At 59.2% G+C, this 19,496-nt stretch overlaps 2 protein-coding genes across 2 annotated transcripts in view; both read right to left on the bottom strand.

The window, feature by feature from the left end:
• The window catches only part of LOC131570466 (zinc finger protein 850-like), a 748,589-nt gene that overhangs the window by 30,959 nt on the left and 698,134 nt on the right, over nucleotides 1–19,496 (bottom strand). The window lies entirely within an intron of this gene.
• Nucleotides 1–19,496, bottom strand: part of SPTBN4 (spectrin beta, non-erythrocytic 4) — a 52,693-nt gene that overhangs the window by 29,159 nt on the left and 4,038 nt on the right. The window contains exons 6-17 of the mRNA XM_058822816.1: nucleotides 19,317–19,432; nucleotides 18,960–19,072; nucleotides 17,013–17,200; nucleotides 15,385–15,502; nucleotides 15,147–15,305; nucleotides 12,647–12,949; nucleotides 10,184–10,334; nucleotides 8,421–9,291; nucleotides 7,516–7,653; nucleotides 6,397–7,168; nucleotides 4,159–4,361; nucleotides 2,908–2,998 (exon numbers count right to left, since the gene is read on the bottom strand). Coding sequence (XP_058678799.1) covers nucleotides 2,908–2,998; nucleotides 4,159–4,361; nucleotides 6,397–7,168; nucleotides 7,516–7,653; nucleotides 8,421–9,291; nucleotides 10,184–10,334; nucleotides 12,647–12,949; nucleotides 15,147–15,305; nucleotides 15,385–15,502; nucleotides 17,013–17,200; nucleotides 18,960–19,072; nucleotides 19,317–19,432 — 3,223 coding nt within the window. The remainder of the gene's footprint in view (nucleotides 1–2,907; nucleotides 2,999–4,158; nucleotides 4,362–6,396; nucleotides 7,169–7,515; nucleotides 7,654–8,420; nucleotides 9,292–10,183; nucleotides 10,335–12,646; nucleotides 12,950–15,146; nucleotides 15,306–15,384; nucleotides 15,503–17,012; nucleotides 17,201–18,959; nucleotides 19,073–19,316; nucleotides 19,433–19,496) is intronic.

The following is a 19,496-nucleotide window of genomic DNA, read 5'->3' as shown; positions in this document are numbered from 1 at the left end:
ACCCCAAATCCACCCAGAATCCGCCCCAAAATTCCACCCCAAACTTCACCCCAATAATTCACCCCGAATTCACCCCAAAGTCTACCCCAAAATTTACCCCAAATCCACCCCAAATCCCCCTAAATTCACCCCAAATCCACCCCAAATCACTCCAAAATCCACCTCAAAAATTCACCCCAAAATCCCCCGAATTCACCCCAAATCCCACCCCAAAATTGACCCCAAATCCATCCCAAAATCCACCCCAAAATCCCCCGAATTCACCCCAAATCCCCTTAAATTCACCCCAAAATTCACCCCAAATCCCCCTAAATCCACCCCAAATCCCCCTAAATTCACCCCAAATATCCCTAAATTCACCCCAAAAATTCACCCCAAAATCACCCCAAAATCCATCCCAAATCCACCCCAAAATCCCCCGAATTCACCCCAAATCCCACCCCAAAACTGACCCCAAATCCCTCCCTAAACCCCCCCAAAACCCCCCGAATTCACCCCAAATCTGTGGGGTGCGAGATCTCCTGCGATGGACCACAGCAGGTCCCACCGCACCACCAGCGAAGCCTCCTGAGATGCTGAGGAGCCTCCGCGGCCTCTTGGGGACCCCCTGGCCCAACTCTGGGGGAGATTTTTGGGGTCCCCCCACCCCAAACCCCACCGGTGACCCGAGGTGGAGCCCACGTGGACCAGGAGGTGACACCAAGGGTGGCCTGACCACCCCCAGGAGAAGAACCCGGAGGAGAGGCCGCAGGAGAACCCGGAGGAGAACCCGGAGAAGAACCCGGAGGAGAACCAGGAGAAGAACCAGGAGAAGAACCCGGAGGAGAACCAGGAGGAGAACCCGGAGGAGAACCCGGAGAAGAACCCAGAGGAGAACCAGGAGAAGAACCCGGAGAAGAACCCGGAGAAGAACCCGGAGGAGAACCCGGGGGAGAACCAGGAGAAGAACCCGGAGGAGAACCCGGAGGAGAACCCGGAGAAGAACCCGGGGAAGAACCCGGAGGAGAACCCAGAGGAGAACCAGGAGAAGAACCCGGGGGAGAACCAGGAGAAGAACCAGGAGAAGAACCCAGAGGAGAACCCGGAGGAGAACCCGGAGGAGAACCAGGAGAAGAACCAGGAGAAGAACCCGGAGGAGAACCAGGAGAAGAACCCGGAGGAGAACCCGGAGAAGAACCCGGAGAAGAACCCGGAGGAGAACCCGGAGGAGAACCAGGAGAAGAACCCGGAGGAGAACCCGGAGGAGAACCAGGAGGAGAACCCGGAGGAGAACCCGGAGGAGAACCCGGAGGAGAACCAGGAGAAGAACCCGGAGGAGAACCAGGAGAAGAACCCGGAGGAGAACCCGGAGGAGAACCAGGAGAAGAACCAGGAGGAGAACCCGGAGGAGAACCAGGAGAAGAACCCGGAGGAGAACCCGGAGGAGAACCAGGAGAAGAACCCGGAGGAGAACCCGGAGGAGAACCAGGAGGAGAACCAGGAGGAGAACCAGGAGGAGAACCAGGAGAAGAACCAGGAGAAGAACCCGGAGGAGAACCCGGAGGAGAACCCGGAGAAGAACCAGGAGAAGAACCAGGAGAAGAACCCGGGGGAGAACCAGGAGAAGAACCAGGAGAAGAACCCAGAGAAGAACCAGGAGAAGAACCCGGGGGAGAACCAGGAGGAGAACCAGGAGAAGAACCAGGAGAAGAACCCGGAGGAGAACCTGGGGGAGAACCAGGAGAAGAACCAGGAGAAGAACCCGGAGAAGAACCCGGAGGAGAACCCGGAGGAGAACCAGGAGAAGAACCCGGAGGAGAACCCGGAGGAGAACCAGGAGAAGAACCAGGAGAAGAACCCGGAGAAGAACCCGGAGGAGAACCCGGAGGAGAACCAGGAGGAGAACCAGGGGGAGAACCAGGAGAAGAACCAGGAGAAGAACCCGGAGAAGAACCCGGAGGAGAACCCGGAGGAGAACCAGGAGAAGAACCCGGAGGAGAACCCGGAGGAGAACCAGGAGAAGAACCCGGAGGAGAACCCGGAGGAGAACCCGGAGAAGAACCCGGAGGAGAACCCGGAGGAGAACCAGGAGAAGAACCCGGAGAAGAACCCGGAGAAGAACCCGGAGGAGAACCCGGAGAAGAACCCGGAGGAGAACCAGGAGGAGAACCAGGAGGAGAACCAGGAGAAGAACCAGGAGAAGAACCCGGAGGAGAACCCGGAGGAGAACCCGGAGAAGAACCCGGAGGAGAACCCGGAGGAGAACCAGGAGAAGAACCCGGAGAAGAACCCGGAGGAGAACCAGGAGAAGAACCCGGAGAAGAACCCGGAGGAGAACCAGGAGAAGAACCCGGAGGAGAACCCGGAGGAGAACCAGGAGGAGAACCAGGAGGAGAACCAGGAGAAGAACCAGGAGAAGAACCCGGAGGAGAACCCGGAGGAGAACCCGGAGAAGAACCAGGAGGAGAACCCGGAGAAGAACCCGGAGAAGAACCAGGAGAAGAACCCGGAGAAGAACCAGGAGAAGAACCAGGAGAAGAACCAGGAGAAGAACCAGGAGAAGAACCCGGAGGAGAACCCGGAGGAGAACCCGGAGAAGAACCAGGAGGAGAACCCGGAGAAGAACCCGGAGAAGAACCAGGAGAAGAACCCGGAGAAGAACCAGGAGAAGAACCAGGAGAAGAACCAGGAGAAGAACCCGGAGGAGAACCCGGAGGAGAACCCGGAGAAGAACCAGGAGGAGAACCCGGAGAAGAACCCGGAGAAGAACCAGGAGAAGAACCCGGAGAAGAACCAGGAGAAGAACCCGGAGGAGAACCCAGGCCCACCATGGAGGGTTTTGGGGAGGGGTCTCGGATTTTGGGGAGGGGTCTCAGGTTTTGGGGGGTCTCGGGTTTTGGGGAGGGGTCCCATCTGAGCGGGCCTGACCTCTCGGCACTCCTGGAGGAACCTCTGGAGCTCCAGGTGGTCCTGGAGGCGCCGCGTCCACTCCTGGGCCAGCTCGTGGTTGCGTTGGCTCCTGCGGGGGTGGGACCCCCTAATTAACCCTTAATTAACCCCTAATTAACCCTTAATTAACCCCTGAACCTCCCCTCAGAGGGGAAACTGAGGCACGAGGTCCCACCTGGGGTCCACCAGCAAATCCAGCCCTGTCCTCGGTCCTGGGTGGAGTTTTGGGGTTCTGGGTCAAATTTTGGGTTCCTGGGTGGAGTTTTGGGGTTCCTGGATGGAATTTTGGGGTTCCTGGATGGAATTTTGGGGTTCTGGGTGGAATTTTGGGGTTCCTGGACGGAATTTTGGGATTCTGGGGGGAATTTTGGGGTTCTGGGGGGAATTTTGGGGTTCCTGGGTGGAGTTTTGGGGTCCTGGATGGAATTTTGGGGTTCCTGGGCGGAATTTTGGGTTCCTGGGTGGAGTTCTGGGATCCTGGGTGGAATTTTGGGGTTCCTGGACGGAATTTTGGGATTCTGGGGGGAATTTTGGGGTTCTGGGTGGAGTTTTGGGGTTCCTGGACGGAATTTTGGGGTTCCTGGATGGAATTTTGGGGTTCTGGGTGGAGTTTTGGGTTCCTGGATGGAATTTTGGGGTTCCTGGATGGAATTTTGGGTTCCTGGGTGGAGTTTTGGGGTTCCTGAAAGGAATTTTGGGGTCCTGGGTGGAATTTTGGGGTTCCTGGGTGGAATTTTGGGTTCCTGGAAGGAATTTTGGGGTCCTGGGTGGAATTTTGGGGTTCCTGGGCGGAATTTTGGGGTTCCTGGGTGGAGTTTTGGGTTCCTGGATAGAGTTTTGGGGTCCTGGGTGGAATTTTGGGTTCCTGGGTGGAGTTTTGGGGTTCCTGAATGGAATTTTGGGGTCCTGGGTGGAATTTTGGGGTTCCTGGGTGGAATTTTGGGGCCCTGGGTGGAATTTTGGGGTTCCTGGGTGGAATTTTGGGTTCCTGGATAGAGTTTTGGGGTCCTGGATGGAATTTTGGGGTTCCTGGACAGAATTTTGGGGCCCTGGGTGGAATTTTGGGGTTCTGGGTGGAATTTTGGGTTCCTGGGTGGAGTTTTGAGGTGCTGGATGGACTTTTGGGGTTCCTGGGAGTTGCTGGTGGCCCAGGAGTCTCCCTGGTGGCCCGGGGGTCTCCATGGTGGCCTTGGGGTCTCCTGGTGGCCCAGGGTCTCCTGGTGGCCCCACCTGTGGCGCAGCTCCTCCACGGCCTGGGCCACGCGGTCGCTGTGGAGGTGGCCCTGGCGCAGGAGGCTCTCGCCGGCCTGCAGGACCAGCTGGACCTTCTGCAGGTTCAGCTCCAGCGTGGTGGTGAAGTCCTTGTGCTTCTTCAGCGCCTTGGTCACCCCCTCCACGGAGTCGGGCAGCTCGGCGTGGGCCAGCGCCGTCTCCTGGGGGGTGCGGTGGGGTTGGGGACATCTGAGCCGGCCTTGGGGTGGGCACCTCAAAGCCACAGGAGATCCACCAGGGGCTGGTGCCACCCGAGTCCATCGCTCGAGACCTTCTACAAACCATTCCCACCACCCCAAATCTTCTTCCATCCATCTCCATCATCCAGGACCTTCTCCCACCCACTGTCTCCATTACCCACCCATCATCTCCACCACCCCAGACCTTCTAACCATGGTCCCCCTCACCCATTCATCGTCTCCACCAACCAAGACCTTCTCCCATCCCACCACCACGTCATCCTCCCTGACCTTCTCCCATCCCACCACCACGTCCACCTGGCAGACCTTCTCCCAGCCCATCCCATCACCATGTCCTCCTCCCAGACCTTCTGCCACCCATCACCCATCCATCATCTCCACCAACCAGGACCTTCTCCCATCCCACCACCACATCCGCCTCCCAGACCTCCTCCCAGCCCATCCCACCGCCACATCCACCTGGCAGACCTTCTCCCATCCCATCCCACCGCCACGTCCTCCTCCCAGACCTTCTCCCAGCCCATCCCACCATCACGTCCACCACGTCCACCTCCCAGACCTTCTCCCATCCCACCACCACGTCCTCCTCCCAGACCTTCTCCCAGCCCATCCCACCACCACATCCACCTCTCTGACCTTCTCCCACCCATCACCCATCCATCATCTCCACCAACCAAGACCTTCTCCCAGCCCATCCCACCACCACGTCCACCTCCCAGACCTTCTCCCATCCCACTACCATGTCCACCTGGCAGACCTTCTCCCACCCATCACTCATCCATCATCTCCATCAACCAAGACCTTCTCCCACCCCATCCCACCACCACGTCCACCTCCCAGACCTTCTCCCACCCATCACCCATCCATCATCTCCATCAACCAGGACCTTCTAACCCATCCATGATCTCCATCACCCCAGACCTTCTCCCTACCCATCCCACCACCACGTCCACCTCCCTGACCTTCTCCCATCCCACCACCATGTCCACCTGGCAGACCTTCTCCCACCCATCACCCATCCATCATCTCCACCAACCAAGACCTTCTCCCAGCCCATCCCATCACCACGTCCACCTCCCAGACCTTCTCCCATCCCACCACCACGTCTGCCGCCCAGACCTTCTCCCAGCCCATCCCACCGCCACATCCACCTGGCAGACCTTCTCCCACTCCATCCCACCACCACGTCCACCTCCCAGACCTTCTCCCATCCCACCACCACGTCCACCTCCCAGACCTTCTGCCACCCATCACCCATCCATCATCTCCACCAACCAAGACCTTCTCCCAGCCCATCCCACCACCACGTCCACCTGGCAGACCTTCTCCCATCCCACCACCATGTCCACCTGGCAGATCTTCTCCCACCCATCACTCATCCATCATCTCCACCAACCAAGACCTTCTCCCAGCCCATCCCACCACCACGTCCGCCTCCCAGACCTTCTCCCAGCCCATCCCACCACCACATCCACCTCCCAGACCTTCTCCCATCCCATCCCATCCCATCCCATCCCATCCCATCCCACCACCACGTCCGCCTCCCAGACCTTCTGCCAGCCCATGCCACCACCACGTCCACCAACCAGGACCTTCTCCCACTCCATCCCACCACCACGTCCACCTCCCAGACCTTCTCCCACCCATCACCCATCCATCATCTCCACCTGGCAGACCTTCTCCCATCCCACCACCACATCCACCTCCCTGACCTTCTCCCAGCCCATCCCACCACCACGTCCTCCTCCCAGACCTTCTCCCACCCCACCACCACGTCCACCTCCCTGACCTTCTCCCATCCCATCACCACGTCCGCCGCCCAGACCTTCTCCCAGCCCATCCCACCACCATGTCCACCTCCCAGACCTTCTGCCATCCCACCCCACCACCACGTCCACCTCCCAGACCTTCTCCCACCCATCACCCATCCATCATCTCCACCTCCCAGACCTCCTCCCACCCCACCCCGCCCCACCACCGCGTCCACCGCGCCCACCTGGCCGCCGAGGCTGCCGTGGCACTGCTGCACGTCCCTGAGGAACAGGTGGAGGACGTGGGACTGCACCAGGAGCTCCCTCCTGGCGTCCCAGCTCTGCAGGAGCTGCCCCCAGCCCGCGTCCAACTTCTGCAGCCACCGCTGCAGGGACCCGTGGGGCACGTCCACGTCCTCCAGCGCCAGCAGCAGCTCGCTGGCCGCCTGCAGCCTGCCGTAGTCCTCCTCGCGCCCGTTGATCTCCTCCTTGAGGGCCACGTGGACGTTCAGCAGCTCCTCGGCCTCGGCCAAGCCCCCGGGGACCTCCCGCGAGCCCGCGGCCGCCTGGGTCTTCACCAGCCACGCCAGGAACTCGTCCAGGTCCTGGATGAACCTCTGGAGGCGCCTGGCCACCGCCAGCGCGTCCTCGCAGCCCCGGAAGGTCCTCTCGAGGTCGTCCCGCTCGCGGCCGATCTCCTCCAAGGGCAGCAGGAGGTCCAGGGCGCGCGCGGGGTGGGCGCGGGCCAGGTCCTCGCCCTCGCGCTGGAGCTCCGCCAGCCGCGGCTCCAGGGCCGCCAGCGCGGCCTCCATGGTGGACAGGCGGCGCCGCAGGGCCAGGACCCCGCCCAGGTCGCCGCCGCCGCCGCCGCCGCCGGACCGGGTGGCCTCGATGGACCTCCTCTTGTCGCGCAGCTGCGCCTTCATCTCGGCGCACTCCAGCAGGAAGTTCTGGATCTTCAGCACCGAGCTCAGCTGGCTCTTCTTGGTCTCCACCAGCTCCACCACCCGGTTCCAGCTGGAGGTGGGGGCGAGACCTTCCCTGAGCTGGGATGGGGCCCACCAGGACCAGGAGCAACCTTGGGATGGGCTGGGAATGGTGGCCGGGAGAGGTGGAACCCATGGGGACGTCCCACCACGGAGAACCTCAGGTTGGGGGGTCACACAAAGCTCCTCCCACCAAGGAGACCTCAAGAACCTTGACATCATTTCCAGACCCCCAGGATGGGCTTGGACCATTGTCCTGGTGAGGTGGAACCCATGGGGACGTCCCACCACGGAGAACCTCATGTTGAGAGTCTCCAACCCCACCATGGAGACCCCAAGAAGGTCAAGGTCCACCTCGTGTCCCCCCCAGGCCCGTACCGGCTGTTGAGGTGGTCCTGGCAGGACCGGACCTCGTCCGAGCTGGGGTGGCCACCATCCACCAGCTGCTGCACCACCTGGTTGACATCCAGGATGCGTCCCATGACACTGTTCATCTCCTGGTCCAGGCTCTCAAACCTGGGCAGGAGGACATGGGCAGGTCCACCACGGGCACGAGGAACCTCGACCACCCAAGCCCATGAAGAACCTCAACCTCATGAAGAACCTCAACCACCCAAGCCCATGAAGAACCTCAACCACCCAACCTCAACCATCCAACCCCATGGAGAACCTCAACCATGAACACCATGAAGAACCTCAACCACCCAACCCCATGAGGAACCTCAACCACCCAACCCCATAAAGAACCTCAACCACCCAACCCCATGGAGAACCTCCACCACCGAACCTGTGCTGCACCACCTCGACCTCATCCAGCTCCTTGGGCACCTCCATCTTCTCCAACCCCATGGAGAACCTCAACCACCCAACCCCATGGAGAACCTCAACCACCGAATCCCATGGAGAACCTCAAGCCCATGAAGAACCTCCACCACCCACCTGTGCTGCACCACCTCGACCTCATCCAGCTCCTCAGGAACCTCCATCTTCTCCAAACCCATGGAGAACCTCAACCACCCAACCCCATGGAGAACCTCAACCACCGAATCCCATGGAGAACCTCAAGCCCATGAAGAACCTCCACCACCCACCTGTGCTGCACCACCTCGACCTCATCGAGCTCCTCGGGCACCTCCATCTTCTCCAAACCCATGGAGAACCTCAACCACCCAAACCCATAAAGAACCTCAACCACCCAACCCCAACCACCCAAGCCCATGAAGAACCTCAACCACCCAAGCCCATGAAGAACCTCAAGCCCATGAAGAACCTCCACCACCCACCTGTGCTGCACCACCTCGACCTCATCGAGCTCCTCGGGCACCTCCATCTTCTCCAGCCACTGCTCCTTCTCGTCCACCCACACCTCGCAGGCGTGCACCTCGCTGAACATGCGGTAGACGGCCAGCGCGTCCTGCAGCCACTGCGTCCTCAGCACGGCCACCTCGGCCACCTCGCCGTAGAGCTGCTCCACCTCCACCACGCGGATCTGGATGTCCACGCCCTGCCGGCGGTCGGGCGCCAGCAGCGCCAGCTGCTTACGGAGGCCCACCACGGCGGCGCGGTGCTGCTCCACCTCGTCCAGCACGGCGCGGTGCTTGCGCAGCAGCGCCCGGCTGGAGTGGTCGTCGTGGCCGAAGTCGTCGCTGGACACGATGCGGTAGATGTCCTGCAGCCAGGCCACCAGGTCGTCCGTGTCGGCGCTGAACTGGAAGAAGCTCAGGGCGTCCTCCAGGCGCTGCTGGTGGAGCCCCGTGATCTCCTCCAGCTTCTTCCACCGCAGGCAGACCTCCCGCATCTTCTCCTGGACGCCCACGGAGCTGAAGGACTTCTTGGCCAGGATCTTCTCGCCTTTCTTCATGGTCTGGTGGAGCAGGGCGCGGCGGTTGCCCAGCTCGCCCAGCGTGGTCTTGTGCTTGGTGGTCAAGGTGAGGACGCTGCTGAGGTCGCGGCCGCAGCTCCTGGTGGCCAGGATCTTCTCCTTCTCGCGGATCCAGGCCTCGGCCTCCTCCATCTCCTGGAAGAAGGTCCAGAGCTGGCGCGAGTCCTCCAGCTCCTTCCGGCGCTTGGCCGCCAGCTCCTGCAGCTCCTCCAGGCACGTGTGGACGTGGTGGACGCGGTTGCAGATGATCTGCGGGTCGCACGGTTGGTAGCCTGGGCAGGAGAAGACGCTCAGGTGGTGGCAGGAGGTGGCCGAGGGTCACCAGGCACGGAGGTGTCCAAGGAAGGAGCGGACACGACGCTCGGGGCTCTGCTCCTGGGCTGGACTCAAAGATCTCAGAGGGTTCTCCAAGCCCAGGGGTGTGGGGACTCTTGGAGGTGGCCCACCAAGACCTTGGGATGAACATTCCAGGGTCCACCAGGACCTTGGGTTGACCCTTCCGTGATCTACCAAAACCTTGGGTCAACCTTTTGATGGGCCACCAAGATCATGGGGTGACCCTTCCGTAGCCCACCGAGATCTTGAATGGCCCCTTCATGGTCCATCAAGACCTCGGCTGACCCTTCCATGATCCATCAAGACCTTGGCTGACCCTTCCATGGTCCATCAAAACCTTGGTTGATCCTCCCATGGTCCATCAAGACCTTGGCTGACCCTTCCATGGTCCATCAAAACCTTGGTTGATCCTCCCATGGTCCATCAAGACCTTGGCTGACCCTTCCATGGTCCATCAAGACCTCGGCTGATCCTCCCATGGTCCATCAAGACCTTGGTTGACCCTTCCATGGTCCATCAAGACCATAGCTGACCCTTCCATGGTCCATCAAGACCTCAGCTGATCCTCCCATGGTCCATCAAGACCTTGGTTGACCAATCCATGGTCCATCAAGACCATAGCTGACCCTCCAATGGTCCATCAAGACCTTGGCTGATCCTCCCATGGTCCATCAAGACCTTGGTTGACCTTTCCATGGTCCATCAAGACCTTGCCTGACCCTCCCATGGTCCATCAAGCCCATAGCTGACCCTCCCACGGTCCATCAGACCGTCCCAAGGCCCACCACCTCCCCGTGCCCTGGTTGTCCACCCTGGTGGCCCCGTTACCGTCCAGCTCAGAGAACTCGAGCGCGGCGGCGTTGAGGGCCTGGACGCGCTCGGTCTGCGCCGCGATGTCGGCCTCCAGCAGCCCGTGCTTCTGCAGGAGGTCCTCAACCTCCAGCAGGTGCTTCCCCAAGTCCTTGGAGACCAGGAGAACCTGCAGAAGAACCGAACTGCGTCACCCTGAAACACCCAACCCCATGGAGAACCTCAACCATGAACCCCATGGAGAACCTCAACCATGGACCCCATGGAGAACCTCGACCACCCAAGCCCATGAAGAACCTCAACCATGAACCCCAACCACCCAACCCCATGAAGAACCTCAACCATGAACCCCATGGAGAACCTCAACCATGAACTCCATAAAGAACCTCAACCACCCAACCCCATGGAGAACCTCAACCATGGACCCCATGAAGAACCTCAACCATGAACCCCATGGAGAACCTCAACCATGAACCCCATGGAGAACCTCAACCATGGACCCCATGAAGAACCTCAACCATGGACCCCATGAAGAACCTCAACCATGGACCCCATGAAGAACCTTGACCACCCAACCCCAACCACCCAACCCCATGAAGAACCTCAACCACCCAACCCCATGAAGAACCTCAACCATGGACCCCATGAAGAACCTCAACCATGAACCCCATGGAGAACCTCAACCATGAACCCCATGGAGAACCTCAACCATGGACCCCATGAAGAACCTCAACCATGGACCCCATGAAGAACCTTGACCACCCAACCCCAACCACCCAACCCCATGAAGAACCTCAACCACCCAACCCCATGAAGAACCTCAACCATGGACCCCATGGAGAACCTCAACCACCCAACCCCATGAAGAACCTCAACCATGAACCCCATGGAGAACCTCAACCATGGACCCCATGAAGAACCTCAACCATGGACCCCATGAAGAACCTCAACCATGAACCCCATGAAGAACCTTGACCATCCAACCCCAACCACCCAACCCCATGAAGAACCTCAACCACCCAACCCCATGAAGAACCTCAGCCATGAACCCCATGGAGAACCTCAACCATGAACACCATGAAGAACCTCAACCATAAACCCCATGGAGAACCTCAACCATGAGCCCCATGGAGAACCTCAACCATGAGCCCCATGGAGAACCTCAACCACCCAACCCCATGAAGAACCTCAGCCATGAACCCCATGGAGAACCTCAACCATGAACACCATGAAGAACCTCAACCATGAACCTCATAAAGAACCTTGACCACCCAACCCCAACCACCCAACCCCATGAAGAACCTCAACCACCCAACCCCATGAAGAACCTCAACCATGAACCCCATGGAGAACCTCAACCATGAGCCCCATGGAGAACCTCAACCATGAACGCAATGAAGAACCTTGACCATCCAACCCCAACCACCCAACCCCATGGAGAACCTCAACCACCCAACCCCATGAAGAACCTTGACCACCCAACCCCAACCACCCAACCCCATGAAGAACCTCAACCACCCAACCCCATGAAGAACCTCAACCATGAACCCCATGGAGAACCTCAACCATGGACCCCATGAAGAACCTCAACCACCCAACGCCATGAAGAACCTCAACCATGAACCCCATGGAGAACCTCAACCATGAACCCCATGGAGAACCTCAACCATGAGCCCCATGGAGAACCTCAACCATGAACCCCATGAAGAACCTTGACCATCCAACCCCAACCACCCAACCCCATGGAGAACCTCAACCATGGACCCCATGAAGAACCTCAACCACCCAACCCTATGAAGAACCTCAACCATGAACCCCATGAAGAACCTTGACCACCCAACCCCAACCACCCAACCCCATGAAGAACCTCAACCACCCAACCCCATGAAGAACCTCAACCATGGACCCCATGAAGAACCTCAACCATGGACCCCATGAAGAACCTTGACCACCCAACCCCAACCACCCAACCCCATGAAGAACCTCAACCACCCAACCCCATGAAGAACCTCAACCATGGACCCCATGAAGAACCTCAACCATGAACCCCATGGAGAACCTCAACCATGAGCCCCATGGAGAACCTCAACCATGAACCCCATGAAGAACCTTGACCACCCAACCCCAACCTCCCAACCCCATGAAGAACCTCAACCACCCAACCCTATGAAGAACCTCAACCATGAACCCCATGGAGAACCTCAACCATGAGCCCCATGGAGAACCTCAACCATGAGCCCCATGGAGAACCTCAACCATGAACCCCATGAAGAACCTTGACCACCCAACCCCAACCTCCCAACCCCATGAAGAACCTCAACCACCCAACCCCATGAAGAACCTCAACCATGAAGAACCTCAACCACCCAACCCCACGAAGAGCCCCAACCATGAACCCCACGGAGCCTCACAGTGCTCCTCAACCCTTCCCAGAACTTCACCGCCGCGCCCCCATCATCTCCTCTGCGCTCCCATCCCCACCTGCATCTCCTCCATCCAGTCGATCATGTAGACCATCTCCTGGAAGATCTTCTGCAGGGCCAGGTTCTGCTCGAGGCGGGCGCGGCGGGCGCGCAGCAGCTCGGTCAGCAGCGCCCACTGCCGCAGGACGTTGTCCCTCTGCGCGCCGATGCGCCGCGCGTCGTGGTAGCCCTCGGCCTCCATCTCCAGCGCCAGCTCCACCACCACCTGGATGCGCTCCTGGTACGAGGAGATGTCGGCCTCGATGGCCTCGTGCTTCTTCATGGCCGCCTCCACCGCCGGCAGGTCGTAGCCAAAGTTGTCCTGAAGGGGGGACACGGGGATGGACACGGGTGGGGTGGGGTCCTCAGCGGTCAAGGAGGAGGTTCCACCAGAACTACGTGGTCAAGGAGGTTCCACCAGAACCACGTGGTCGGTAAGGAGCCTGATGAGGTTCCACCAGAACTACGTGGTCAGTGAGGAGCCTGATGAGGTTCCACCAGAACTACGTGGTCAAGGAGGAGGAGCCTGATGAGGTTCCACCAGAACCACGTGGTCAGTGAGGAGCCTGATGAGGTTCCACCAGAACTACGTGGTCAAGGAGGTTCCATCAGAACCACGTGGTCAAGGAGGTTCCACCAGAACCACGTGGTCGGTAAGGAGCCTGATGAGGTTCCACCAGAACTACGTGGTCAGTGAGGAGCCTGATGAGGTTCCACCAGAACTACGTGGTCAAGGAGGAGCCTGATGAGGTTCCACCAGAACTACGTGGTCAGTAAGGAGCCTGATGAGGTTCCATCAGAACCACGTGGTCAAGGAGGAGCCTGATGAGGTTCCACCAGAACCACGTGGTCAAGGAGGAGCCTGATGAGGTTCCATCAGAACTACGTGGTCAAGGAGGTTCCATCAGAACCACGTGGTCAAGGAGGTTCCACCAGAACCACGTGGTCGGTAAGGAGCCTGATGAGGTTCCACCAGAACTACGTGGTCAAGGAGGAGCCTGATGAGGTTCCACCAGAACTACGTGGTCAGTGAGGAGCCTGATGAGGTTCCACCAGAACTACGTGGTCAAGGAGGAGGAGCCTGATGAGGTTCCACCAGAACCACGTGGTCAAGGAGGAGCCTGATGAGGTTCCACCAGAACCACGTGGTCAAGGAGGTTCCACCAGCCCTCCATGGTCAATGAGGTCCAACCTCCTCTCCCAGGTCAAGGAGGTTCCACCAGATCTCCGTGGTCAATGAGGAGATTGAGGAGGTCCCACCAGACCTCCATGACCAATGAGGTCCAACCCCCTCTCCATGGTCGATGAGGAGGTCGAGGAGGTTCCACCAGTCCTCCATGGTCAATGAGGAGTCCAATGAAGTCCAATCTCCTCTCCATGGTCAAGGAGGTCCCACCAGACCTCCATAACCAAGGAAGTCCCACCAGACCTCCATAATCAAAGAGGTCCAACCCTCTCTCCATGTTCAGTGAGGAGGTCAAGGAGGTTCCACCAGTCCTCCATGGCCAAGGAGGTTCCACCAGGCCTCCATGGACAATGAGGAGGCCAATGAGGTCCAACCCCCTCTCCATGGTTCAGGAGGTCCCACCAGTCCTCCCTGGTCAAGGATGTCCAACCCCTCTCTCCATGGTCAATGAGGACATCGCGGAGGTTCCACCAGCCCTTCATGGTCAAGGAGGTCCCAGCAGTCCAGCATCATCAAGGAGGTCCAACCCCCCCTCCATGCTCAATGAGGAGGTCCAAGATGTCCAACCACCCCTCCCTGCTCAAGGTGGTCCCCAATGAGGTCCCACCATCCATAATGAGTTCTCACCATCCATAATGAGTTCCCACCATCCACAATGAGGTCTCACCATCCAAAATGAGGTCCCACCATCCACAATGAGGTGCCACCATCCATAATGAGGTCCCACCATCCATAATGAGGTCCCACCATCCAAAACGAGGTCCCACCATCCATAATGAGGTCCCACCATCCATAATGAGGTCCCACCATCCATAATGAGGTCTCACCATCCAAAGTGAGGTCCCACCATCCAAAATGAGGTCCCACCATCCATAATGAGGTCTCACCATCCAAAATGAGTTCCCATCATCCATGAGTTCCCACCATCCATAATGAGTTCTCACCATCCATAATGAGTTCTCACCATCCAAAATGAGGTCCCACCATCCATAATGAGGTCCCACCATCCATAATGAGGTCCCACCATCCATAATGAGGTCCCACCATCCATAATGAGGTCTCACCATCCAAAATGAGGTCCCACCATCCATAATGAGGTCTCACCATCCATAATGAGGTCCCACCATCCATAATGAGGTCCAACCATCCATGAGGTCCCACCATCCAAAATGAGTTCCCACCATCCATAATGTGGTCCCACCATCCAAAATGAGGTCCCACCATCCATAATGAGGTCCCACCACCCAACACTGCTCTCCTCACCCTCACCCCACCCAGGGACGGTCCCACCCCGCGCCGAAGGTCCCCCGTGACCCACCCCACCCCACCGCACCTGCGAGACCAGGCGCTGGTTCTCGTTGAGCCACGTCTCCCTCATGACGGCCTTGTGGTCGAAGCGCTGGGCCAGCAGCTCCAGCTTCTCCTGCCGGATCAGCTCGTTCCTCAGGGCCACCTCCCGCTCGTGCTCCGCCTTCTCCAGGCAGGTCCACGCCTGGTGGGAGGGGACACGGCTGCTCACGGGGCTCCCCGAGCCCCGCCAGGGTGGTGGGACTCCGTGCGCACGTCCTCACCTTGTTGATGTCCGAGATGCTCTTGCCCTCGCTGGGCACGTAGAGCTTGCGGTTGGTGGCCCGGAGCTTGCTCTGGATGGTGAAGAGCAGAACCTCGAGGTTGCCCTTCTCCTGGAACCTGCGGGGTGGCACCGGTGGGGAGGTCCCGGTCACGGCCAGCGCGGGCTGGGGCGTCACCACCGTGAGCCGGGGTCCACCACCACCGGTCTGGGTGAACTGAGACCTTCTCATCACCACCATGAGCCAGGGTCCACCACCACCAGTCTGGGTGAACTGAGACCTTCTCATCACCACCCTGAGCCAGGGTCCACCACCAGTCTGGGTGAACTGAGACCTCCTCATCACCACCCTGAGCCAGGGTCCACCACCACCGGTCTGGGTGAACTGGGACCTTCTCATCACCATCACCACCATGAGGTGGGACCTCCTCACCACCGTGAGCCAGGGTCCACCACCACCAGTCTGGGTGAAGTGGGACCTTCTCATCACCACCGTGACCCAGGTTCCACCACCACCACCAGTCTGGGTGAAGTGGGACCTTCTCATCACCACCACGACATGGGACATCACCACCCCCTGGACCATCCATGGCCAGTTTGGGCTGAAGTGGGACCTCCCCATGATCACCACCTTGAGGTGGAACCTCTCCACCACCACCATCACCACCACTTCCCATTGCCACCATTTTGGGTTGACATGCGACCTGCCCACCACCACCATGACCATGACCACCACCCCCAGGTCCCACTGCCACCAGTTTGGGCTGAAGTGGGACCTCCCCATCACCACCACCTTCAGGTGGGACCTCCCCACCATCATCCCCACCACCCCCATGTCCCACTGCCACCAGTTTGGGCAAAACTGGGACCTCTCCACCACCACCATGACCATGACCACCGCCACCATCACCACCATCCAGGTCCCACTGCCACCATTTTGGGTTGAACTGGGACCTCCCCACCACCACCACCACCACCACCTCCATGTCCCACCACCACCAGTTTGGGTTGACCTGAGACCTTCCCACCACCACCACCATGACCACGATCACCACCATCCATGTCCCACTGCCACCAGTTTGGGTTGACCTGCAACCTGCCCACCACCACCATGACCACCACCATGACCACCACCACCACCTCCATGTCCCATCACCACCAGTTTGGGTTGACCTGCGACCTTCCCACCACCACCATGACCACCATCACCACCATCCATGTCCCACTGCCACCAGTTTGGGTTGACCTGCGACCTGCCCACCACCACCATGACCACCACCACCACCTCCATGTCCCATCACCACCAGTTTGGGTTGACCTGCGACCTGCCCACCACCACCATGACCACCACCACCACCTCCATGTCCCATCACCACCAGTTTGGGTTGACCTGTGACCTGCCCACCACCACCATGACCATGACCACCACCACCATCACCACCATCCATGTCCCACTGCCACCAGTTTGGGTTGACCTGCGACCTGCCCACCACCACCATGACCACCACCACCACCACCACCACCTCCATGTCCCATCACCACCAGTTTGGGTTGACCTGCGACCTTCCCACCACCACCACCACCAGGCTGAGGTCCCACCCCACCACCAGCCCGGCAGGAGGTCCTCACTTGACCGGTTTCTCCAGGGTGCAGAAGGCGGTGAAGGCCTGGAGCTGCTGCTGGACGCCGGTCAGCGAGTTGGCGAACTTCTGGTTGGAGATGATGGTGATGGTGTGGTGGATCCAGGCCAGCAGCTCGGCCGCCAGCGCCTCGTAGCGCGCCGTGATGGCCGCGATCTCCATCACCTGGTCCAGCACCTGGTGGGGTTTGGGGTGGGCTTGGAGGTCCTGCAGGAACCCCCCGAGAACCACCCGGGGCTGGAGGGGTCACACCAGGGTCCGGCCAGGCCGGGGAGGTGGGTGGACAATGGGGTGGAGAAGGGATGGACAATGGGGTGGAGAAGGGATGGACAATGGGGTGGAGAAGGGATGGACAAAGGATGGACAAAGGATGGACAGAGGGATGGACAGAGGGATGGAGAAGTGATGGACAATGGGGTGGACCAAGGGATGGACAGAGGGATGGACAGAGGGATGGATAAGGGATTGAGAAGGGATGGACAAAGGGATGGACAAAGGATGGACAATGGGGTGGACAATGGATGGAGAAGGGATGGCCAAGGGATGGACAGAGGGATGGAGAAGGGATGGAGAAGGGATGGACAAAGGACAGACAAGGGATGGACAAAGGGTGGACAGAGGGATGGACAAAGGGATGGACAAAGATGGACAGGGGGATGGACAGAAGGATGGAGAAGTGATGGACAATGGGGTGGACCAAGGGATGGAGAAGGGATGGCCAAGGGATGGACAAAGGGTGGAGAGAAGGATGGAGAAGTGATGGACAATGGGGTGGACCAAGGGATGGACAGAGGGACGGACAAAGGATGGACAATGGGGTGGACCAAGGGATGGAGAAGGGATGGCCAAGGGATGGCCAAAGGATGGAGAAGGGATGGACAAAGGATGGACAGAGGGATGGACAAGGGATGGACAATGGGGTGGACAAGGGATGGACAGAGGGATGGAGAAGGGATGGACAAAGGGTGGACAGAGGGATGGAGAAGTGATGGACAATGGGGTGGACCAAGGGATGGACAGAGGGATGGACAGAGGGATGGCCAAGGGATGGACAGAGGGATGGACAAGGGATGGACAATGGGGTGGACCAAGGGATGGACAGAGGGATGGACAAAGGGATGGACAGAAGAATGGACAAGGGATGGAGAAGGGGGTGGACAAAGGATGGACAAGGGATGGACAATGGATGGACAGAGGGATGGAGAAGGGATGGACAAAGGGTGGACAGAGGGATGGAGAAGTGATGGACAATGGGGTGGACCAAGGGATGGACAGAGGGATGGACAAAGGATGGACAATGGGGTGAACCAAGAGATGGAGAAGGGATGGACAATGGGGTGGACAATGGATGGAGAAGGGATGGCCAAGGGATGGACAAAGGATGGACAAGGGATGGACAATGGGTGGACAAGGGATGGCCAAAGGGATGCACAATGGGGTGGACCAAGGGATGGAGAAGGGATGGCCAAGGGATGGACAAGTGATGGAGAAGGGATGGACAAAGGATGGAGAAGTGATGGACAATGGGGTGGACCAAGGGATGGACAGAGGGATGGACAAGGGATGGACAAAGGATGGACAATGGGGTGGACAAAGGGATGGGACATCCAGGGACAATGGGGTGGACCAAGGGTTGGACACCCCATGGAACTGGGGATGGACCAAGGGATGGACAGAGGGATGGACAATGGGGTGAACAAAGGATGGACAGAGGGATGGACAGAGGGATGGAGAAGGGATGGAGAAGGGATGGACAAAGGAAAGGATGGAGAAGGAATGGACAGAGGGATGGACAGAGGGATGGAGAAGGGATGGACAGAAGGATGGACAGAGGGATGGAGAAGGGATGGACACCCATGGCCAACGGGATGGACAATGGGGTGGCCACCCCACCGAGCTGCTCATGGAGACCCCCAGGAGCTGGGTCCAGCCCCACCTTCCCGATGCGCTTCCCCTCCACCGCCAGCGCCTTCATCTTGGAGAAGTAGTGGTAGAAGGACACCACGTAGGTGATGATGGACTTCTCATCGGGGTCCTCCATGTTGACATCTGGTGAGGGGTGGGGAGCAGAAGGTCAGGACCTCCCAAACCTCCACGCCGGGACCACCAGGGATGGTCCCACCAACGTTGGGCCGATCCATCAACCTCGCTCCCGATCAACGCGCGCGGAGGTGGAAAACCTGGGCGGTGGAGATGACCCCACCCCGCATGGCTGGACAGATGGACAGGTGGACAGATGGATGGACGGACAGGTGGACGGACGGATGGACAGACGGACAGACCCCGTCCGTACCCTCGGGGTCCAGCAGCTTGCTGAGCCCCAGGTGCTGCTCGGCCGTGTTGAAGGCCTGCTGGAGGTTGTAGGTGGCGTTGGACTTGGTCAGCTTGTGGAAGTCGATGAGATCCGGCCTGGGGTGGGGTGGACACGGTCACCTCGGGACCTCCTCGCCGCCCAGAAACCCTCGGAGGTCCC

The sequence above is a fragment of the Ammospiza caudacuta genome, chromosome 35 (assembly GCF_027887145.1).
Source record: "Ammospiza caudacuta isolate bAmmCau1 chromosome 35, bAmmCau1.pri, whole genome shotgun sequence".
NCBI classification, from domain to species: Eukaryota; Metazoa; Chordata; class Aves; order Passeriformes; family Passerellidae; genus Ammospiza; species Ammospiza caudacuta.
This window is presented reverse-complemented; position numbering and strand designations above follow the sequence as displayed.